Source organism: Glycine soja, chromosome 10 (assembly GCF_004193775.1).
Source record: "Glycine soja cultivar W05 chromosome 10, ASM419377v2, whole genome shotgun sequence".
NCBI classification, from domain to species: domain Eukaryota; kingdom Viridiplantae; phylum Streptophyta; class Magnoliopsida; order Fabales; family Fabaceae; genus Glycine; species Glycine soja.
Genome location: NC_041011.1, coordinates 39,029,351 through 39,055,115, shown reverse-complemented (window position 1 = coordinate 39,055,115; position 25,765 = coordinate 39,029,351). Strand labels below are relative to the sequence as shown.

At 32.0% G+C, this 25,765-nt stretch overlaps 1 protein-coding gene and 1 long non-coding RNA gene across 2 annotated transcripts; both read right to left on the bottom strand.

Moving 5' to 3' along the window:
* Positions 1-5,669: 5,669 nt before the first annotated feature.
* On the bottom strand, positions 5,670-6,894 carry LOC114369217. Its single transcript, XR_003657559.1, has 3 exons — positions 6,571-6,894; positions 6,165-6,255; positions 5,670-5,817 (listed from the first exon to the last, which is right to left on the bottom strand). It is a non-coding gene; the product is annotated as an uncharacterized LOC114369217 (long non-coding RNA).
* A 13,920-nt stretch (positions 6,895-20,814) lies between these two features.
* Positions 20,815-24,889, bottom strand: LOC114371905 (transmembrane protein 184A-like). The gene is made up of 6 exons (XM_028329224.1): positions 24,442-24,889; positions 23,847-23,920; positions 23,053-23,202; positions 22,470-22,755; positions 21,791-22,024; positions 20,815-21,604 (listed from the first exon to the last, which is right to left on the bottom strand). The coding sequence occupies exons 1-6, from the start codon at positions 24,586-24,588 to the stop codon at positions 21,239-21,241; spliced, it is 1,257 nt and encodes a 418-aa protein (XP_028185025.1). The 5' UTR covers positions 24,589-24,889; the 3' UTR covers positions 20,815-21,238.
* Positions 24,890-25,765: the final 876 nt, after the last annotated feature.

Genomic DNA, 25,765 nt, shown 5'->3' with positions numbered 1-25,765 from the left:
TATCATGAAGATGATCTAGTAATAGCAACCCTGCAGAACTACGTACCCTTTTGAAAAAAATTAAGAAAGAATTCTTCACTTGCTACTTAAAAATATCATTATTCAATATTCTTCCAATATTAATTATGAAGTGAAAAAATGGAACTGCAACATTCCTGGTAATCAAATATCTATTTAAACCCTCTAATGTTCTGTATAGGAAAGTTACGCATCCATTCAATCATTGAAATTTAGAGCGATGTTTGAGGATTTTATATTTGACTATACTATGAATAAAAGTTACAAATGTTTGCCTGCAGGAATATTGTTGATACAATTTTTTTCCCCCAGAATGGTGGGAGCTTGAATAGTTTGCAAAAGATCACAAGCTCAAACTTCAGTATGATCATTGTATCAAAAGTTACAATTTTTGTTTTGTGAATAGATATTTAAGTTTAGGGTATTGTTAAATAATGTCTTTAGGACATTAATTAAAAAAATAAAAGAAAAAAAATATTTATTGTAAAGATTATAAGAGAGTATAAAAAAAATCGTAGATCACATAATGTTGTATCTTTCAATAAAAAAATATTTTATTTCTTTAATTAATACTTTAAGAGCATCGGTTAATATTTGTTTTATGAAAAATTTGACTGCATTGACTCGATGTAATCGACCATTGGTGCAAGCAGGAATGCAGGATTAGTGGATAACTATTAGCCATAGTAAAGTGGAGCAAAAAAGTTTATTATGTCGAAAGGAATAAGAACAAACAAATGTCACTAGTTGTTCTTATTCCTACTACATACACATTGTTATAACTTGTAAATATAAATCACGTGCATTGTCGATAAGATGTTCTTTTACATTCCGAGACTCAAGTTAAATATTGCAAATTTGCAATACAACTAAGTTGGTGAGAAAGGGAGTATTGAACACATGTGTAATGATTGATGCTCCTAAGCCGAAACCAATCATTTGCTTAACTATGGAATGTGTGTATATGGTTGTTATCATTATACTGGATCAAAGCCCATGAGCTGTTGTTGGTCTAATTTTTCTTTTAATAGCAAAAGTAGTATGTGCTGTTTGTTTAGTTTACCTCTTTAATTCTTTCTTTTTCTCTCTTAGTAATTATTGAAAATATTATATGAACTGGTTTTAACTTTTAAGTGTTGTTGTTTATTTTCTACTTTTATTTTCCCTTTAAAAGCACTATTAGAAAGTAGGTTTTCAATATCAGTTGTTTTTTATTTTTAACATCGATTTTTAACTCATGTTGAAACTATCAACGTTAACATTATCAACATTAACATCGATTTTTTAACATATACTACACGACAATGGTTATTACCAAAACCGATGTCGTATACTAACAAATATAAAAAAAAGAAGTAAAAACTACAAAAACATAAGTGAAGCAAAAACTACAAACACATAAGTTTTGATCAAAACCGATATTGTAAGGTACATAACAACATCTGCTCTAAAAAAAGTTGATGTTGAATTGTGTATTCTGAAACGCTTTCTACATTAGTTCTGACAAAACCGATGTAAAAACTACATTTACAACATCGATTCTTGGCAAAATCGATGTTGAATGTGCTTACGACATCAATTTTGGCCGAAACCTAATGACACTTTCTACATCGGTTTTAAACCAACCGATGTTTTATATAATTTTTTTAAAAATTTTGTATGTTTTACAATAAAGCAACCATAATCAATTTATAAAAAATATATTAATTTTAAATTAAAATATTTAAAAATATTATTTTCATTACAATATCACATTACTTACAATCTCATAATATTAATCTAGAAACAAATTTAAATGATAGTATAAATAAAAGACCTCAAAATTGAAAATTGACAAATAGCCTATGAGACTTAACAACTACCCTCTTTCATTCAAAATATACACTGTTCAAGGTTATTCACACATAAGGATCAAGAAAATTATAAAATAGTATCTGTCAAACCGTAATTTTGTCTAGGGATTATCATTCATTGATGTTTTGATTTTCGCTAGCCGAATTGAACTATTCGACACCAGTTACCGCGTAAGATGAAAGATCATTCGACGTTTTGGGGAAGAATGTGAAAAATACCCAAAGGTGATGAGGACAAGGCAAGGAATAAGGGCAAGGAACCTTTAGAAGGACTTGGAGGACCTATGACAACGGCTAGAACAAAGAAGACCAAGGAAACTCTTCAACAAGTGTTAACCATGCTATTTGAATTTGGGCCCAAGTTACAAGTGGAGAAGCTTCGGATTGTTAATTGCACTATGTTCCAAGAAGAGTAGAGGGTGCCACTTTTGTTGAGTGGTTTTATTAGCATTTTGTTAGTTGAAATAAAGGCTCAAACTTGTGTTAAAGTGGCTGTCAATTCTCTTGAGATTTGCACCACTTATGGGCTTGTTTTAATTTAAAGAAATTAAGGTTTAATAAGGTGAAAACTCTAGGATTATGGCTGCCTCTTGGCTGACCAAGGAGTTGCACAATTTTCCATATGTTTATGTGTCTTAATTCTAGTTTTAATTAGGTATAATGACACCATCAATTGTTGTTATCAATTCTAGTTTTAATTAGGTTTAATGACACCATCAATTGTTGTTATTGGTGATCATTTCACTTGTGTAACCAACTTGATGTCATTCCTCTTTATAGGCTGCATATTTTCTAATAAGAAAATAGACCTTGAATTTGAGTTTTTAATCACCTTCTAAAGTGTGAGAGTGAATCTCCATAGTTACTTGAGTGATTCAAGAAATTGGTTAATCAAGGAACACCACCTTGTGTGTGACACCAATTCCGGAGGAGTGATTCTTCCAACCCCCTTCTTTATTTTCCTTCTTCATCTTTATAAACCTTCATTCTTTAATCCTACTTGAACACCATTGTTATCATCTTTATTTTCCATCCAAACACATTCAAACTTTGAACCAAATACCTTACATTCAACCCTCCATAAACTCTTCACTTTCTCTCTCATTCAATAAATTTCATAAAAAAAAAACCTTTGAAGATCCATCTTCAACCCTTGTGCAAATGGGTTTACATCAAAAGGGGAGGGCAAAAGGATCATTTTTAGCTTTTTTTTTTTGGACTCTGGCTCGCCCAGGCTAGCCTCTGGCTTGCTTGGGCCCCCAAATAGCTTAGGGATGAAGTAACCAACTCACCTGGGCGACCAAGGTTACTTCAGGTTGAAGCAACAACTCACCTGGGCGAGCTCCAGCTCGCCTTGGTGAGCTGCCAAAGTCCCAAGCCCCCTCATTTCCTATAAATAGGCGTGAGGGGGGGCTAAAGAAAGGGTTCAGGTTTCAAACATTGAGAGGTTTCAGGGAAAATCAGAGAGAAGGAGAAGAAAGAAGAGAAAAGCGAGGCCGAGGCGCTATCGAATTGCAATCGTAATCGACTTCTACATCGTTCTTCGTTTGATGTTCTTCGTTCGTCATTCAATTAGTATTTGTTTTAAGGATTTGGATACGACCTATGCACCCTTAGGGGTCCTCTTTGTTGCTTTGCACATCTTCATCTCATTCTTCTACCATCAGTAATCTCTTTTTTTCTTGTAAAGTGAATTTTGACTGATCATTTACGTCACAAATCATCTTTTCAAGAGATTGAAAGTTAATAAGTGAAATCAAGATGAAATCGTCATGTAATTGAATTTTTATCCATAAAGGTCGCTTGAATCCGTTCAAGGTCCAATGCCTTAACGGTCTCTTTTATTTTTGTTGGTTAAAATGAACCTTTCAAAAGTTTAAAATCAACTCAACACACAACTTTTGTGCTTTTAAGAACTACGTAGGTCTGAATTCCTCATCGCACTTGAGGATACGTAGGAGCAAGGGCAACACCCATGTTGACCCCAGAAAATAAAAAAAAAAACATAAAAAGGGAAAATAATAATGTCGAAGTCACGTTCTTGCCCACTCGATTAAAGGTTATCGTCTCTTGTGATGGACGCATGGGGTGCTAATACCTTCCCCGCACGTAAACAATTCCCGAACCCCTTTTCTTTGAAATTCGCAAACCCCTTTTTGATTTTTCTAACGTTTTCTCGAATAAACGTTGGTGGCGACTTCCACGCATTTTTCTTCATGAGAAGATGTCCTTTTTCTTTTCGCCTCGTCCTCCCGTCGAATGGTAGATTGCGACCGTATCAATAACAATACACATTTGACTAACTTATCTTCATTAAAAATACAAATAGTATTGTCACTTCATTAATATTTTTTTTATCATTCTCCAAAAAGAAAACTAAAGGATAAAACCAAAATTTTCTATATTTATAGGGAGTAAAAACATATTTAACCTAACCTTTCTTTTCTATATTTATATCCAAAGAGAACCCTTTATGTATAGAAGACTTAAACAAAAGAATAAAAACATAATTTTTGGATGTGCTTTCTTTTAATTGAACTTTTAAAAATTGCTTCATTATATAATAGAAGGGAGAAAAACATCATGAAATGCCTAAAGTGAATCTCAGTACTACTTACCTGACATTATCAAGCTCAAAACAATGAGGATTTGCACAAAATCTAAAGGCAAACTAGCAGCTATATGAAAAGCAAGTAAAAGTTAAGCAAATTATTTAGAAAAACAAGAACTAAAATACAAGAGCCAAGCTAATGAAATGAACTTGACTCAATAGAACATATAGCTCCTTTATTAGCTGAGCCACTCTTGAGAGATCCTTTGAAGCCAAATTATGCAAATATTGATGAAAAGGCACATAAATCAAGTTAGGACTAGCGATTAAATTCCAGAAAATTGCTTGTATTACACAAATTCAAAATGTTTATTTTAAATAACATAAAGAAAAATATACATATTTAACAATAATGATCGAGAGAAACTTAAATAGCACGATCCAGTTGCAGAGGAGCAACAATAAATTAAAAGTTTATATTTTAACATATTGATCCCTTTGTTTAAAGGGCAAAAAGCAAGATATTTTTCTTTCAACTTTTCATTCATTATTAATTTAATGAAGAATATTTGAATTTTACATTATATTATGTTTGATAACTTGAAAATCAATTGCAAAACAAGTTTAATTTATGAAAATTCATATTATAATATATAAAAAAATATGAAAACAATTAGATTATAATATGTGTATATATATATATATATATATATATATTAATAAATTAATATTTTTAATTTAAATTCAAAATGAGGAGACAATGACACATTGAGTTTAGGGAGTAATCAAAATAAAAAAATATATGTATGTTAGAGTTTATTAACTTAAGAATGGAAAATTCTTTTATACTATATATGAAAGCTAAACTAATACCATACATAGAGTTTATTAACTTGAGAATGGAAAATTGGATGTGACCTCCAAAAATTGCTTGAATCTTTTTTAACACAAGAAAATGCCATAGAAAAGCCCCAACAACAATACCAGTTAACATTAATTGCATGTAATTTCCATGCATAGGTTAAATCAAACAATTTTTTTCACAATCCCCCTTTGGCAATTACTTGTACGATAAAGATCTAGTCTTGCTACACCAACTGGGCATATAAAACTAAAAGATTCATTCAACAAACTCACTAAGATACAAACATCAACGCTTAATATTAATTGACTGTGTAAAAAGGGTGAAGAAGATAACTAACCCGAATGAGATCGAAGAAGGAAATGGAAAGTGTTGAAATTTCCCATCACAACAAGCTTCTAGATTTTATTTATTTTTCCCAGTTTAATATATTTTCAATAAATGAGTGTCTCACATGATATGTCAGGATCCCTTCAAAAATTCTCAAGCTGTGTTTTGAGTTTCCCTTCACTTGAAATGAGCCTATCTGCAGCCTACACAGAGAATTTCAGCAAGAGGAAAATTAACAAAAAATAAAATACGACACACAAAAGAATCTAAATATTTGAATGATGGAAAGAAAATAGAATAATGCCATAAAGGAAGAGTAACAAAAATTAAAGGATCCTTAAGATCAGCAACGAGCCAAAAAATTAAAGGAAGAAAATATAACTACAAGCAGTAACAATGTTGTAAGTGTAAACAAAAATTAAAGGATCCTTAAGTTCAGCAACGAGCCAAAAATTAACCCGCTTTGCATCACTACATTGATTTAACAATAAGACAGGGGAAACAGGGAACACAAAAAAAAATAGAGCTGAAAACCAGGTGGCTAACTCACATTGGTTGAGGAAGCTCGTGTTTTTCCAACAACCCATCCTCGACAAGGCCCTCAAGAGATATCAAGAGCGTTTTGCCGCACAATTCACATCCTGAAAAGAAAAACGTCAAAACGAATGCATTGCATTCAAAGAGTAGCGCGAAAATAAAAAATGGATAACCTAACCTAACTGAACAGAACCTAGCCAGAGTAAAGGGATCCTTTCGTTGGCCTTTCTACTAGGTGGCATGAAAATTATATGGTAAACATTGAATGGAATTTGGAATGAGGAAATCCCCAATGCAAAAACCCTAACCCCCAATGAAAAAATAAATAATTGCAAAATTCCTTAGTTATGAAAACCCCTAACACCTAATCCAGAAATCAAAGCATCAAAATCGAAAGGAAAAAAAACAAGATAACTAACCCGAATGAGATTAGAGAGAGTGACCTGTTCTTCACGAAATCGACCCTTGAGACATACCCTTCAACATCTTGTGACTCTAGAATGAACAAATAGAAGATGAAAGATGAGAGCACGAAGAGAAATAAAAGAAAGGCAACGAACAAACCCTCTGGTTGCTTTCAATGCTAAACGAACGAAAGAACTGGCTTCTCCACCGACGTGGCCAACTTCTTCTTCATCTTTTTCTTGGCGGTCACGGGCGGAGGCTTGGTGTTCATTTTGGGCGATATTGAAAGAATATTGGCGACTTGGTGTTCATTTCTTAACATGGAGGAGAGCCCTAATACAACTTAAAAAAGAACTATGACTATGCTATGACTATTGTTATTGAAGTGTTAAAAAAAAAGAACTAACATGGTTAAAAAAATGATGTTATCTACTCATTCGATAACATCAATTTTGTAAAAAATTATTAGTAATTATTTAACATCAGTTTTTCAAAATCGATGTTAACATTATACTAACAACATCTATTTATAAAAAAATTGATGTTAAGTAATTACTGCGATTTTGATGAGTACGGGGGCGTTTTCGTTGTTGCTTCGATGTTTCTTTTCTTGCATGATTTTCGTTTCACAGAGAAGCTCGAAGAACACACTAAAACTTCAATTTTTGGATTTTTAGAGGTATGGTTGCGTTTATATTGATCTCCTACAAAGCTTTCTGATGTTCCTTTGCTTAAACTTATATTGCATGTTATTTCTTTCGCAGAGAAGGTCGAATAACACACTAAAACTTTGATTTTTATGTCAACAAAACGGCGATTTTTATCACCGTAGGTGCATAGGCCCATAAACGGAACCCGTCTTCTGCTAAAGATGAGATTTTTAACATCATATGTCTTCATTTGCCCACCCGTCTTCTGCGTTTTTTCTTTTTGTTTTTTGTCATTTCGCTTCCTGTGTACGGGGGGTTTTCTTTGTTGCTTTAACATTTCTTTTCTTGCATGTTTTTTGTGGGTGTTCCTGATACTTCGAGCTATTTTGTTTCACATAGAAGCCCAAACAACACTAAAGCTTTCATTTTTATCTCAAGAAAAGCATCGATTTTTATCACAAAGGTGTGTTTTCTTTGTAGTTCTTTCAAAGCTTAATTTTTTTTGGTTTATTGTTTGGGTGTTCCTCATCCTTCTACTACTTTGTTTCGCATAGAAGCCCGGACAAGACTAAAGCTTTGATTTTTATCGGAAGAAAAGCAACGATTTTTATCATAATAGGTGCGTTATGTTTGTAGTTCTTTCAAAGCTTATTTTTTTGGTTAATTCTTTTGGTGTTCCTGATCATTCTTCTACTTTGATTGGCATAGTAGTCCGGACAACACTAAAGCTTTCATTTTTATCTCAAGAAAAGCAGCGATTTTTATCACAACAGGTACGTTTTCTTTGTAGTTATTTCAAAGCTTAATTTTTTTGGTTTATTGTTTGGGTGTTCCTCATCCTTCTACTACTTTGTTTCACATAGAAGTCCGGACAAGACTAAAGCTTTGATTTTTATCTGAAGAAAAGCAACGATTTTTATCATAACAGGTGCGTTATGTTTGTAGTTCTTTCAAAGCTTATTTTTTTGGTTAATTCTTTTGGTGTTCCTGATCATTCTTCTACTTTGATTTGCATAATAGTCCGGACAACACTAAAGCTTTCATTTTTATCTCAAGAAAAGCAGCGATTTTTATCACAACAGGTACGTTTTCTTTGTAGTTATTTCAAAGCTTAATTTTTTTGGTTAATTGTTTGGGTGTTCCTGATCATTCTTCTACATTGATGGTGCTTTCTATCATTCTTGATCGTTCTTCTACTTTGATTCGCATAGTAGTTCAGACAACACTAAAGCTTTCATTTTTATCTCAAGAAAAGCAGCGATTTTTATCACAATAGGTACGTTTTCTTTGTAGTTATTTCAAAGCTTAATTTTTTTGGTTAATTGTTTGGGTGTTCCTGATCGTTCTTCTACATTTATGGTGTTTTCTATCATTCCTTTTTTTTTTGCTTCTACGTTTCCTGTGTATTATATTTGGTTGGACCTTTTGTGTTTCAAATGTTAAATTGCACCTTTTGTATCCATTGCTGCTGGGTAGATTTCTTATTTGTGTTCTACCTCAGCCCTAATATTTGGGTGTTCCTGATCGTTCTCCTACTTTGTTGAGCATACAAACCCGAATAACACTAAAGCTTTTATTTTTTTTCTCACAGAACAAAAGGATAGATTTTTATGACAACAGATGCGATTTGGAGGGTGTTCCTGATCGTTCTTCTACCTTGATGGTGCTTTTTATCATTCCTTTTTTTTTTGCTTCTACGTTTCCTGTGTATTATATTTGGTTGGACCTTTTGTGTTTCAAAAGTTAAATTGCACCTTTTGTATCCATTGCTGCTGGGTTGATTGTTTATTTGTGTTCTACCTTAGCCCTAATAATTGGTTACTTTAGTGTCTTTTGCATTTGTTGGTTATGATTTTTTTCTGTGGGTGTTTATTAATGTCATTTATAGATAATAATTTGTTTGCTTTTGTAGCAATGGTACATTTTGTATCACATACTTATTATTTGTGTGTGCATTATGTTGTTTCAAATATTGAATTGCACCTTTTGTATCCATTTCTGCTGAGTAGATTGCTTATTTGGGTTCAATTTGTATTAATATTGGAAAATAAAATTCTACTTGCAGCTTTTGTATTTCAAAAATTAATTTATACATTCTTTGGTGGATGTCTATGATTATTTCTTCTTTAGACTTTACCTTTCCTGTGTATTATATTTGGAGAAATCTAAGATGTTCAGGCAACCCTTCACAAGGCAAGACAACACTGTTATCCAAACCTGTGTTCTTGCATCCTCTGCATAGCCTTTAGCAGTACCTTCTTTGTTTCATTATATTGTATGCCTTTGTTTTTCTTGCAATTTTTATGATAACCAATGGTTGTTTCTTATATCATTCAGTATTTCTATTTTGACAGGATGGTGAAGGTGTAACTGAGGAGGTGAAAAACAGTTACCATGTTTTCATAAAATTAGAGTCATGATCATCCCATTTGTATGATTTTTATTCTTTAGCTTTTACCTTACCTTTCCTATGTATTATATTTGGTTCGACCTTTTACCATTTCTACGATTCTTTGTATCCATTGTTGTTGGGTAAATTGCTTATTTGTGTTCTACCTCAGTTGTGAATGATTTTTTTTTCCTTCTACCTTTCCTGTGTATTATAACTAATCCTTCTATGTCAACCCTTATTTATTTGATTTTACCTAAGCCTTCTATGTCAGCCCTAATATTTGTTTACTTTATTGTCTTTGGCATTTGTTGGTTATGATTTTTTTCTATGGGTGTTTAACCATGTCATTTTGTAGATAATAATTTGAAAAATTAAGTTGCACCATTTGTACCATTTGTATTCTGTTGTTTAGTTAATTTTGTTTATATTTTGGTATATCCTAACTGACATTGATTTTTAATTTTGACCGAGACCAACAAACTACACAAATAATAGTGTTTGGCATTTCAAATACAGCTTTGTTGAAATTTTGATATTGTTTACAATATTTATTGTCCTGAATTGAAGTAATCAAAATACAGAGTCACCGGCGATTGTTACTTTGCTGAAGTAATCCAAATTCAGCAAGACCTTTTTGTATCTTTAACCGGAAAATTTAGTTTGGTGTACAAATAATGTTGTTACATGAATATTGATTTTTTGTGTTTCTTTCTTTTGTCTTTTCAAGGTAACGTATAGACCCCTACAAAATCCCGTCAGCAGATTTTTTGGAATTTGTGTTTATACAGGTGCTAATGACTACTAACACTTTATCTTGTGGATATCAGCATGTATTATATTAATAGTCTTTGTGTAGTGATCGTCAATATTCTGATTTCAATCTTTGAAATGGGATGTCACATCCATCATCCCTCATAATTATTATAGTACACTACCAGATGTTTCCTGACGTATAATTTCCCGTGTAATTAATACACTACTAGATGTTTGTTGAGATGCATTTTCCCAATGTCAAAACACTACCTGTCTATTCATATTTCATACATCGGGAAGTAAAAAACATTATTTTTTCCATATACACATAATTACTGTTTTTGATAAAGAGTTATTGTTATTATTTTTTAAAATTTAACCTTTGCATGTAATTATTTATTACTATTTAATTATACACCAATAGTCATCATAGACTAGCACGAGAAGTGTAATAGCCTCGCAATAAAAACACAACAATAGTAACCATAATAAACTAGCACGGGAAGTGTAAAAGGTTATCGGTTACTTTGTACATTGTTAACTGTTCTTGATAACTGTTCATCCTCCCCCTCCCATAATTAAAACGCAGTATTATATATATCTATAACCACCCAGTATCCTCAAATCTTCACCCATTTGTCGAAGGACTTCTCCAAACACAAAACACTATGAATACATCATCAAATGTTTCTGATGCTGTAAGTTTAACTTTTCCATCCTTTATGTTTACCTTCTTATATGTTCGACTTTGCTTCATCATGCAGCATTCATCCTTCTATCCTTGATCTTTTCGTTCATACTACATGTTTGATATTGCGATATTTATCTTCTCCTTTCAATGGGTACATCTTTGTTCACTTACTCATTCACTTACTCATTACATAAACGTTTCTCATCTAGGGCCCATCAAATTTACATGTACCGAGAATAGTGCACCGATTTGAAGCGTCATTCCATGTTCAGCAGGTTACGAATCTCACCCCTAAACATTTAGTTATTTATGTTAATATCAAATAAATAATATGCTTCAATTGTTAATGTGCAGAATGCCATTGAGGTTCCTTTGTCTTATCATAGACAATAGTCCCCAAATTATCCAAATTATGTGTTATTTGATTACGAAGGAGACAAACATTTTATAAAGCTTCATAAATATGGTAATCGTTTCTATTTTGGTGATGGACTCAAGGAACTTAGGAGAACCCATGGTATCCACGAAAGTGTTCTCATGCGGTTTGTTGGAAGGGACAAAAATACTACTTTCAGTGTGGACGTTGTGAAACCTCTACACCAAAGGGCAGCCCCAACCATAAGGTATCATGTTTTTACCATTGATGTCTCTGAAGATATGATTCAACAAAATTATCAATTGGTAGGTGTTTCTTAATTTAATCATAATCCTTTATATTATTTATTGTTAACTTCTTATATTTAATCACCGTGTTCCTTCTAACCTAGGTTCTGTCACTAGAGGCTTCAATTTATTTAACTGCATAAAAAAAATATATGGTTGTGGATCGTGGTAGTGGTAGGCATCAGAAATGGATGATTACCATGAACAATGGCCTGTCATGTGTTGCTGACGCGTGGATTCATTATTTAGGTGACTGTCATTTGAAGGCTGGAGATGAGGTCATCTTTTTCTACAACATTGACCAACATCTATGGGAGGTCCTCTATAGGAAGCAGGTTACATGGGATGACACAGAGGATGAAGCTGACTCCCCTTGAAGAAATATTTAATTACTTATCTTTGTTTTATTTTGATATTTATGTCTGTAATTTAATTACCCTGAGGTAATGAACAATTTTTTTTTTAATTTTGTTTCTGTTTAAACATTCCTATCAACAGTACAAATATTATTATGTTTTATTCTATGTTTGTGGGTTTGATTTTTCTATGCTATATTTATTATTTAGTTAGATTCAATTTTGGTTGTTTCCAAATAATATTACTTCGGCTTTCGAAAAAAGTCTGCACTTTAGTGAAGGTGGTTGTTCACCTTTGCTGAACCAAGGGACAATGAAATGTAGATCTTCAAATGCTTCAAGTACATGTAAGTTATTTTTCTTTGTCTACTTTGTGATTCATTTTTATTTACTTATTGCATACATTTATTGTTGTAGACCATTGAAGTTGTCGAGGCTTATTGTTTGGGATCAGAGACCCTAATTCAAGATGAAACCTCATATTTTATGTGTGTTTGACATTGTTCTTTGAATTGTAATTACATTAGCCGTCTTTTCACAAAATGTTACATCTTTTTACATTAGCAGTCTTTCCAGTCTGTATTATCTGTTTGAATATTTAAATTAATTTTTTGTACATTTTTAAAAGATTATTAATATTTAACAATTAACAAATCTCAAATCTGAGAATAAACACATGTTGGTAATATTCAAATAGGAGTATGAGCCCGAGCGTTCGCACGGGCAAAACTCTAGTACAGCTTAAAAAAGAACTATGACTATGCTATGACTATTGTTATTGAAGTGTTAAAAAAAAAAAAGAACTAGCATGGTTAAAAAAACAATGTTATCTACTCATTCGATAACATCAATTTTGTAAAAAATTATTAGTAATTATTTAACATCAGTTTTTCAAAATTGATGTTAAGTAATTACTAATAGCATAACATTGGTTTTTAAAAAACCAATATTAAGAAGCTTTAATTATTTACAGAAATATTACCGCGTATAGTTTTACATCAATTTTTTTATAACCGATATTAAATTTGATTATGTTAAATATATATTTTGTAGTAGAGTAGAAACTATTTTTTTTTCACAATTATTCGTGGTATTTCTCTCAATTTATATTCAAAATTAGATGATAGTAAGAATTTGTTGCCGGATAAATGACGAAAAGTACTGTAAATCAACCTACCATACCACATGATTTTCATTAAAATCCAATTTTTTATATTAGATTAGAAATTTCTATAAAAAAAATACAATTATATAAAATTTATTTATATTAGATTAGACGTGGTAATGTGATAGATAAGATCAGGATCCTACAATTAAGATGATAAAGGTTAAAATTGGAAAAACCAGATTTATTTATATTAAAATTTTATAAAATTATATTTAAAAATTGTGATTATAATTCTATAAGAACTTTCAAATATCATAATCAGAATTTTAAAATCCGAATTTATTCAAACCTCAAAATTTCACACCTAATACCATGCTTCAAATGTAAATGACTGTCATCCTCAAACTGTGGGCATGATTATATTTTGAGAAAGCCAGTTAATTAATGTGAACGTGGTTGTAAATTATAGAAGTCTATCTCACTTTAAGTGTCGTCGTTATTTTCATGAAGTTCTAGATTCAAAATCGTCGTGGTTGTTAAATTTTCGAAAACAATCTTCGAAATCTGGTTTACTTAAAGATCACACGTCAAAGTTTTGCAATAATTACATTTCTATGTGTTGCTTACACATGTACGTTATTTTATGTTTGTCCTTGACAATTGCATTTTGCTATTAAAAGCTCTGAGTAGAGGACTCGCTGCGTTTCATTATCTATGAATTATTTTCAGTTTGTATCTGATTATGATTATGATATTCTTTTTCTACAAGGTAAATAGACTAGCAGCAATTAGTGAGTACTTATCAGTCCCCAGCCAAATTCTACATGCAATCAAGGACCGTAATATTGGACCGAAATTTCAATGGGTACACACAAGAAATATTTATGGCAGAGAAGAAAACTATCTATTAAATGGCTCAGATCATGAGTAAAATTTTATGATATGATATTTTATTATCCTATCATAAAATTTATTTTAATGACTTAATTTTTTTATGTCAAAATCGAAAAATCTAACTTTTTATTACTATCATCATCTACTCTGATATTTTGTCCAAAAAAAAATCCACTATGATATCTTTATCTTTAATCATCTACTATATGATATCTTTATTTATAATGGTTATGATGTGTTCTAATTAAATTGGTCTAAGGGATGAGATGTTCAAGGAGAATTTTTTGTAGATTTTTGAACGAGTCGAATTTGATCAATTAATGGTGCATCTATAACGACTTTAACACTTAAGTCTGTATATGGAAAAAGATGTTAAAGTGTGTAAAAGACCGATAGAGAATCTACTAGAAGCCTCTCTATGACTTATTTGTACTTCTCTTATTGGCTATAGACTATAGTAGTATTTCTTTTGAGAGGAAAACAGTGTCTATAAAGTGAATCTTGTGATTTATATTGTCCGTTGTTAACATATATTACGTATCAATTCTCATGTTTAAGCATCAATGCAAGGTCAGAAAGTTCTCAACCTTTGGAGGAGTTATGGTTCCCGGGATTCAACTTGTAGTATTCGACTAATGTGTAGGCTTTATCTATTTACGTGGACTATAAAGTCTCTAAATAAAGTTTAAAACATATTGCGATATTGTTATCAAATCATTTTTAAAGTTTGTGAGTTGAACAACATTTTGTTTATCGATAAATATTAGTTTATTTTTTATCGATAAATATTAGTTTGTTAGAAGTGTTAATTTTTTGTTAATAAAAAGGATCAAATTTTTAATTTTTTTATTCTCTCTTAATCATTTAACTCATCTTATCTTTTCTTTAACCATCCAGTATATGTTAGTTTTTTGTTTTCTTGGGTAGTCTTCATGTTTTTTTTTTAAAAAACATTGTTAAATTAATTAATCATCTAACAACTATATCTTTAATTTATAATTAAGATATAACAATTATACGCAATAAAAATATAAGTAATGGAATTGAATGAGTATTTAAGTATTCACAAAGTACGGAAATAGACACTAAAGTTATTAACTTATGTGTACACTAGTCATATAGATTTGAAAATAACTATCGTTTTAAAATGCCAATGTGATAATAAACAATATAGTACGCTATCTACTCTAAAAGAAATATAGTACTCTATCTAAATTTCCGCGGGTGGCTCATGGCTGCATTACTTACAGTGTTTAGTTTAATCCTAGATTTACTATTGTAACTTTGTAAGGGGTGTTTTATTATTATTATTATTATTATTATTATTATTATTATTATTATTATTATATATCATCCTCGGTCAAATAATCTCACAACGATACAAGTGCCAATCAGAGACAAAAAAAAAAAAAAACTTTCATTATCCATTAGTAGAAGATTTAGGTTGAAATATATATTCATGTTCGATTTGCCTGGCACGGATGTTACGGCGGGTGAGTTTGCAAAAATAAATGTTGACTTTAATGAACACAATTTGGATTCCATGCAATTGGAAAAATAAATTGATTTTATAATATTTTAACATTTTAAATGCCCCAATACGTACTGTTCTTGTATCCATATTCTTTCTTTGTTTTTTTCAAAAGAAGACAAAATAGAAGAGGTGAGAAAAAAAATTAAAATCTAAACTGAAGATAAAATGAAAAGGGGTAAATTATAATTTGTTTTTTCCTTTTTTACAGTAAAATTTGTGTTAATTTTTATCTTTTAAAAAATTGTTTTAGTCCTTTAACTTTTAACTTGAGTTAATATATATGGCCCTTTTGTCCGTTTGAAACAAATGAAATTAGTTTTTCTATTCTATTTGATAAAAAATTAAAAGAACTAAAATATTTTAAAATATAACATTTGATATTATATTTTTAAAAAACATTACTTATTATTTTTATTTTTTATAAATGATTAACAAGTACGCTAAGAGCACAGCCTGCTGGTATATATAGTACATCTAACAATTCTGCGAGTTTTTTTCTTAAGCAGGTTTCTAGGGTTGCTTTCATTTTCTTCTACTAGAAGCAGCCAGCAGGATTCTTATCCGTTAAGAAACAAAATGCATGATTCACATTCATTTATTTAATGTTATTGTCAACTTAGTGATAAGGTCATTAGCTGTACATCAAAATTAATATTAGTAATATTCTATAAGTTCCTACGTATTTTTATATCATGGATGGATCTGCCAAGATTGGGAGTGGAAAATGCTTTTCAAACGTGTTGCTTCACATTTGTCACCAAAAATAGACTAAAATAATTTGTTAATCAGAGTGACGTTGCGTAGATTCAATTCGACCACTTGAAGTTGGTCATCTGGTTCTATGAAGGAGCTGATCTTGTTGTTATATATAACTAAATAAATTTAAGTTAAAGCCCAAAGGGTAAATAAATTATAGTCTAATTCCAAAACAGAATGACTGATGAATGAGTGGTCTTTCTAGGTTTATTTATTCATTTATTTTTGTTATGACTTATGAGTGATTTGATTTTTTTTATTGGTAGAAATTAAAGACAAATACTTACAATAACTTACCTATTTATTCAACAATTAGATTAAACTATCTTAGTATCTTTTATTTGATTTAAGGATAAAAATTGCTTCAACTTGGAGAAGGCAATTCACCTTTCATAATTGTTTATTTCTAGCTGGTGCTTCTCGATTCATTTGGTAAAATCATACTATATTTCAACGAGCAGTAAATATTTTTTTCCTAGAAAAAGTTATATATATAGAAATGTTTTAATAAGAATGTGTCGTTTCTATTTTCTCATATAAAATAGCTATCTATGCCAGGAAAATAATATTTTTCGCGGAATCATAAAAGTGTAGTACTTTTTTTAATTTTCTTACAATGGCATAAATCAGACAGATGAAAATACATTGGCAGGTGCCGGCTAGTTTCGGTGGAAAATTTTTGAAGTAGCTGGTGTACCTTGTATTGGATTTGGACAGTGAATATTTTGCAGTTGGGTGCTTCTTCCTTTTCACACTATCATTTTATACCTCATCCTCATAAATAAATTTGATGGTCAGAAACTAGGAGAAGCAACCACCAAATATAGTTGCCCTTGAATCTTAAAGTCAATTGAATCACATAGGTGAGGAATATGAATTGTTCAAAAGAAATAATAATACCACAGAGTATGGTACTCTCGACCAATTTAATGGCAATTTTTTTTTTTTTGTTACATTTTTAAGGGTATGGTTACATTTCAATGGCAAAATGCATGCCACACAGCTGGGAAAGTAGAAAAATAAAAAACAGTTATGTTATTTATCTAACAAATTTTTACAGCCTTCTCTTTCATTTTTTTATTGTACAAAAAATCATATAATGATGATATACCAATATAATTTTTTAATGCAAATAGCCTATGTTCAACAAGGACACTCCAATCAATTATTCAAACCTGGAACTTCGAAATACTTTTTTGTGCTTGGTTCCATATTCTTGAGAACTCAAACTGTGGACCTAATTGCAAGTTGCAATCACGCTCCCATTCCCAGCTTTTTCTCTTTAACAAAGAAAGGATCCCCCACCATAACCCTCAGCTCTTGCAGCTTTGCCGGAGCAAAGACTACCAAGCATCTCGAACTACTTCACATAGAACATGATGCTAATGTTCATTGGAGTGTGTGAATTTGTACTATTATATTATAATATTGGGATTAATTTCTAATTCTAATAACAAGCATGAAATCCTGGTTTAAAAATTGACCATTTTTTCTGTGCCCTAGTTAGTTAATCTAACACTTCAAGTTTGGTGAAAAATGAAAACATATATATAAGTGGAAGTTTTCTTTATTGATAAGAATGAAGCACGCTTATCATGAAATTTATAACCATGCATTTTGTTTAATCAATTGAACTAGATTTTCTAGTTGATAAATATGATTAAATTAGTTAAATATATTACATATAATTATCTCTCTATCCCTTAATTGTTTTTATACACTTGTCTAAAAAAATACACCTAAAAAATAAAGAGGGACAAGAAACATTTTCTATTTCTGCAAACGCCATTAGGGAGCAGTTAAAGGCATGATTCATGAGGCTATGATCAAATCGATTAAACAAGGAAGAGAAAGAGAAGCAAAGCCAAACTTTTTTGTGATTAATGAACAATATTATGTAAGCAACATCAGTGCCAAATGGCCATCACAAACTCATATTGAGAAATCATAACAACTGGTTAATAACAAATAGAAACGAAAGAAAGAATAATAGAGGTGTCTTGAGTGTGATGAGTTGTGAATCTCTCTTTTGTTTACCATAAACATGAAGAAGATTCGGTTATGCGGTTGTTGTTGTTGTGTAAAAGCTGGAAGAACCTTCTCCTGCGGTAATAGAAAGCGCATTTCAAGGACCTCCTGAGTTTGCAAGCAGACCTTAGCCTTAGCCAAACAATTTTCTTGGCACGAACCAAAGACCCTTTGATTCTCTCTGTGAAACTCTTCTTTCTACAGAACTGGTAGCTTCTCAGGAATACTTGCCTCTTCTCTAGCATGGTGTTGTTCTGTTCAGTGTAGTTATTATTATAGTAGTAATACCCAAAAGGTACTTCACTCCGAAACACTGGGTTCATACTCACACTACCCATGTCGTGATACTTGATTAATCAGAGAGAAACAATGGTGGAGTATGTATGGGAGAGGGTGCCTTAAGAAGACGAAGAATAAGAAGAACAAGAGAGGGAAAAGATGAAAGGAAAAGAAGTATACAATACAAGCATTTATAATTAGCTCTGTTTTCTTCAAGTCAGAGACATTAAAAACATTAATAAAAGAAACGGTTTCGTCAAAGATAAAATAATCAAGGCAAGTATATGTGAAAGAGGAGAAGAATAAGGGTTCTGGTCTCTCAGCTGTAGAAGTTCAACGCCCCTATTTTTACTTTGTTATGTTTGTAAAGCCACCATGGTAGCTAAAGTCTAAACACAAGACTTGTATTCTTTTTTTCTTTCGTACCCTGTAGCATTGTTTTAACTTTTAAGCACTTTAACACGTGGGGATGGGATTTGACTGAACCTATATAAAATTATTTTTAATTAAAATTGATTTTAAGTTAAAGTGATTTGTATGAAAGTTACTAATAGAACTCAACAGAGATATTTCTTATCCCATCACAAAAATTACTAGAAGTGGTTTCAACTCAATCAATTTGAAACTTCAATATAATATCAAACATAAGAATATTAACCTCAAATTTCATTAGTTGATATTTTAAAATGAATTTTAGAGAACATAAAGTGAATACAAACATGCACTTAGATAACTTCAAGAAGTTGATTGAGTAGAATAAAACAAGGTCTCACATTATCTACATGTTGGATTTGCAGTTCAAAATATTATGATACATGTTTCAATATAAATCTAACGAATAAAAATAAAATGAGCATAAAATAAAAAATCATAATTTGTTGACAAAATTACTTTTATTTCAAACGAAATTTTGTAACGATATTTCAAACATGCTTGATATGTTTGAGTTAAAGGACTTTTTTTAGTCTAGAACTTGGGTGTTATATTATTTCCTCTTCATAAATTGTAATCTACCAAAAAAAAAAAAAAACGCTCACTTAGATGGACGGTGACTTTTGTGATCGGCCATACATGTTTGACCCTTCTCTTTTTTGTACTTCTTGTTTTTGCCCCTTAATTATGCTTATGACTTATGGCTGCTTATGTTAGTTATTATGACCATATAATTATCTTTTTATATATGTATGACCATATAAACAAACTCCCATGACCTCCTAATTCATTATCCGTATGAGTCCATGCAAGTCCAAACAAACTTGCTCCTACTGTTGTGGGCTCCATGGATGTTTTGGTAGGGTTAGATCAGAACCGTCCAATGAGGGAGCATCATTTCCCAAACCCGTGGGGCCCGAAGGCTTTGTTGGTGTTAGTCGCGGTTCATACCAAAACATGAGCCTAGGCGTATGCCAATGAATGCAAAAAAGGACCAGCAGTTACTGTCACCACCAAACGTCGTGACATTGGCCACAACAGCAGGCAGTGCCTGAATACATCCGCAAAATGGCAACAATATAAAACGATTTCTATGATCATGAAGATGATGAATTGATGATCACTAGTACATGTTAAAGATAACTAATTGATTGTGTGAATTGGAAGCATGAGATATTCAACAGCTATTGATGAATGCGACGATGAATTGACATATATAAAAAAGATGCTTGAGTATGAGGCATCCCCATTGTATATAATTGAGATTTTATGAATGAATTGCAGGGTCATTTGGCATGTATAATATTACATTACATTACATCTTATCTGTGATCATGATGGAAGTGCAAGCAATGGTTTGAAAAGTATCTTGGAAAAATGGCATTGTTTATTGATAATACCTTCTCCCTTTTTTGTCGTAGTCGTAGATACTGATACAACATTTTAGTATAATTCAACCATGATATGAAATTAAGAAAAACAAATCGTGCAAGGTTTCAATTACGTTAGGCCTTTGACTCAAAGCAATTATAAAAATTTATCTTTCTTGGAAAACTAAAGATTGGATCACGTGATACGGTATATATTCATATTTCTATTCATCCTTCATGTGGATCAGCAAGCGTTACGAGACATTCCAGAAGCAGAAACTTAAACTTTGGAGTAAAAATCTGTAGAGCAAATTTAAAAAAGATAAAAAAAAAAATGGTGGCAATGGCATTCTATGAAATCGAACGGTGATAGGTATTCAAGGTGCGAAAGAGAAAATAACCTATCAATTAGTTAATTTAGTTAAAATCCAAATACACTCAGGACCTGTCGTCGTGTTTGAAGTAAGTCAACCATTTCTGTATCTACGATGTGCACACGATTCACAATCAGTGGAGACAATTACAGTATCAAGACTGAAGACCCATTATCAAGAGGATTGGTTTGGTGGGGACTTGGGAGAGATTAGGGCTTTTAAGCAACATTGATACAGACACAAGAGCCAGACCTGCTTACATGCTTTCCTGGGAATCAAACAAACCACACTTTACTCATAATTCTCTCCTAGAAGAGAAAGATATAGGATGCCTCTATTACTCTCTTCTCTCTTCAACAATGACAATTTTCCCACTAACTTGGCTCTGAATGTTCCTCATTGTCACCTAGAACCGGCTTTATCAGCTGCCGGAACTTTTTCAGGATAACTGGATGCATCCAAGTCGATAAGTGTCATATCATACGGCACAGACAAAGAATTTGACACATCCACAAGTAAGGAAGATTTCATTGCACCAGAATGTGGAACATCAGAGATGGGATCAGAATTTGAGGGGCTGCTACTATTTGAAGAAAAATTTGAGAGTTGTACGTCATCAGTCTTGTTTCCAAACAAATGCTTATTTCTTCTCACCGTGTCCATCTCAGGGCCAATTGGAACAAAAGTTCGTGATCTATACTTCCTAGTTCCCTCTTCACCTTCACCACCATGGTTGTAGAGAACATAATCATGGTATGTTGGTGCAAACTGCCGGAAGAAAAATGTCAAACTGTCAGCAGATATTAAAGAAGCAAAAAGAAAGACGGAATCATACAGAAAAATCCATGGAACTAGAATTGTAACATGATGATTCCAAAGTCAAGCATTGAGCCTGATGCAAAGAATTATGATGAGACTGTAAAACTATGAGAAAAAAAATTAAAAGTGACTGGCCTGGTGGACAGTATCATGGTAAAAGTCATTTAACTTCAAAGCATGAGCAAGGCTAGCTGTCAACCCACGGGATCCACCTATGTTAGCCCCAGCGTATTCTTTGTATGGAAATGCATAAAAGTGGCCAACAGCAGCAACAAGCATCTCAACGCAAATGAAAAAATCTTGAAGTAGAGCAGCTTCATCTGCATCCTTAACAAATTCTGACTTTGCGGCAAGGAAAACTAAGACACCCTAAGATATCAGAAACAAAAAGTTGTCCAGCTTCAAACCTCTAGTGGAGATATGGTATAAAATTAACAGTGAATCATTTTCAAACTCTAAATTAGATCCCATAGCATAGCACAGCAACTTTTGAGTAATCAGCAAAAGTGAGTGTAATACAGTTAAAAAAATCATGGTAATATAGCAAACTGACATCTTAGCATGCACAAACAAGCACATATGTCATTGAGTTTTTATTTCATTATTATTACTATAATCAATTCTGGACTATGCAAATAGTTTTTTGTTGTTGGGGGTAAATGCAGTTGGCAAATGTGCTTGAAATAATTGGGGTTTTGAGCAAAACAATGAAAGACAACAGAAGTAAAATCCGATAACTTACACAAAGCAACAAATAGAGTTTAATATTACAAGGAAAGAATAGACCATTAAAAGAAAGATGCATGAAAAGTACCTGCCAATAAGTTAGGAATACAACAGATTTTATTATAATAAACTTTGGGACTGGATTGAATGGTTGAAGCAGATCCTTGCATGCCACATAAAACAAAACAAGAGCATAGAGAGCCATTGTGTATGAGAACGTATAGATGATTGTAAGATACAAGTATGATTGCTTTGGACTGAAATTTCCATCCTTATATTTCCCCTTTGCATAAAGTATAAGTGTAACAACAACTAAAATGGGCTTCAAAATCACAAACTGCAAACACCCTTGCTTGCATTTCCGTATAAAACGCCTGCAAAAAAAGATCAGGAATGAGAGATGATCATCAACTATGGTATAATAATCAAGTTGTCCCATTACATGTTCGAATTAGAGTTTTTGTTTCCCTGGGATCCCACGATTTACATTTTGCAAAAATCTATTAAAAGTATTTTTTTCAAATAACTTACATAATCCCACTCATAAAAGTTAGGTAATACATTATTTCCATGGAAAATTCTAGGGATCAGTTTTCAAGGAATATTAAACAACATTTTCAGGCACAGAAACTTGTAATACAAAAATATGAATCAGATTAGTAAAAACTCACCCATCAAGCGCCAGAGGAGGTAAGCAACAGGTCATCAGAAACCATGATGGCTTTAGAACCCGACCTGTTAAACTTAGGACTACTGATCCAGGACCACCAACCCATTCGAGACACAGTGATAGGAAATTATAAATAACCCAAGCTTCATAGCTGAAAAGGCATCCAAGAGAATGTTACTAAATGCACTGCTTCTAGTTGATAAAATAGGGATAAATCCATTAATTTTTTAAACAAATAACAAGAGAGATTAGAGAATTAAAGTTTACAGAGACACTAAAAAATGTAAAAGAGTCAAATCACATTAATAAAGGGGGCGGGGGAAGGAAGTGCCATTCAGGATTATGACTGCATATGTAAGCACAGACTCTCCTTTGCCACCTCAGTCACATAATCAATAGAATATGGGAATAATAATACTACTCTCAAGCACAGTTTAGTGGCTACCTGATCAGAAATGTACAAAAGTTAAACCAATCTTTAAAAGGTCAAAGCGTAAAAAATTTATCCTTGGAATTGGAATTCATCCGGAGTAGGATATCAAACCAGTAAGTTCTAGATGCAACTTCAAGGGGTTTCTGGATAACTATTTCTGGCGTTCACTAGGGCAAGACTTAAGCAGAAATGTCGCTTGTAGTTCATATAGTCATATACCCAAACAATTCAGCCATAATTGGTTACAACTTATCTCCCAAACCATAAAAACAAAATACACATGTAAACCATGATACATAAACGAACAAATAACAAATATATAGCAGCAACCACAACAAATACAGAAACAGAGAATAACTTACATTTCCCGTATTGAATTAAAATAGATTGAACCCTGTGGTAGAAAAAGTGATAAGAATGACATCAACGCATAAACCTGCAGAAAATTAAATTTCAAGTTGAGCAGATCAACAAAGGAATTTTCTCTTAAAAAGCATAATGAACTACTAGGAAACACATAAGCATAACAAATTGGTGAAGCAGCAATCACTGAAGGAGCTGCAAAGATTTCTGGAACTTTCCATTTCCTAGACCTAGAAGATGTAGAAGGAAATGGAACAACTCCTCAATCTCCACTTCTCCATTGAATAAAAACCCACACTTTAACAATCCTTTTCTGACATGAACGCAATGCATTATACTATGCATTTAATTTGATATTTCAACTTCGATACATGTCAAGGTGGGTATTGTATTGTTTGATCACTTAAGCTACTAAAAAAAAACTTTCCGCAATTAACATAAAGCTTTCAGCTACCATAACAATCAATAGTTAAAAGAAAACAGTGAATTTATTATATCTTCATTTTCCGTTTAAAAAAAAGGGGGGGGACAAAACCTTCGTTGATCAAAATCACCAGGATAAATGATAAAAACCGAAAAGGATTGAACACTGACCGGGACCATAAAAACGATCCGAACGATGAAGCGCTGATAAGTAGGCTCGGTGTAATTGAGGAGGTGCTTATAAATGTGAAGCAAGGACAACGCAATGGCTCCGCACGTGCAAATGAAAGCGACGATGTACAACAAGATTGAAACCATTTGGCGGCCGAATTTCGAATCTCCTCCGTCAGCGAGAGTCGGCGAGGTGTGCTAACGGAGCCCAATTCATGACAGAAAACGGCGATTCGAAGTGTAAACCCTAGGCGCAATCGGAGAATGATTTTGGGAAGAGGAAAAGGAGTAGATCTGAGAAGGTGTTGGATGAGAAAAGGGAAAGGTGCATGCAGTGGCCACCGAATAATGGCGGCGATGAAGGAATCGGAAGGTTTCTTTTTCTTTCTATTCTTCCCAGTTCCCAGTGCGAACATACACAACGGTACAAAAATAAAATAAATAAATTCCATATATTTCTATGCTTTCAATAATTTGTTTTTCTCGTTTTCTTATTGATATTTTTCACTTTTCAGAATTCAGACAGTTGTTTTCTTCTTCTTTATTCTCCTAAATTCCTTGTCTTAATGTTTTGTTTATTTTTTCGTCAACCGTCGTGTTTATTTACTTTTTTAATCTCTTTAAATGGGATATATATTGTATTTAATTTCACATTTTAAATATTATAACATTTAAAAAAGAATTTAATCTCATATTCTGACGGGTTCACTTAAGCAAAAAGGTTTCTAACTAGGGGACTCCCTATTTCATATAGCAATTGATTATTGAAATTGAGAAATGGAGAAATGAGTTTTATCTTAAAGTGGTGTTCTTTTTTTTTTCTTTTTCCAATATGAGATACCAAAGTGGCTCCTAATCTATTGAGTCAAAGATTAATTTTCTTGCGGGATGTGATTATTGTTGGTCCAATGAAATTTTGAACATGATGGAAATCGAACATGAATTCTCCTATCAAATAAAACGTTTTCACTCATGTGAACACGATAAGATCTTACGCTACTACATCAATTCTTTAAATTTTTAATGTAGTGTTTTTTTTAACAAGACATGATATGATTATATTATTTGTTGAGAATATTATTTTTTGATGAGATGATTATGTTGATGTTAAATGTTTATATTATGTTAAGATGATCTTATTGGTGTTAAAGTCAATAATGTTTTGATAAGGTGAATGTATTGTTGAAGTGATGAATTATGTTGTGGTAAATGATCATTGATGTTGAAACCTATCTAAATGTATTTAAATGAGTTAATTATTAATTTTGAAAGAAATGAGAAATGGTTATTTGGAAAAGGTGAGCTCCATTGGGAAGTGAAGCTC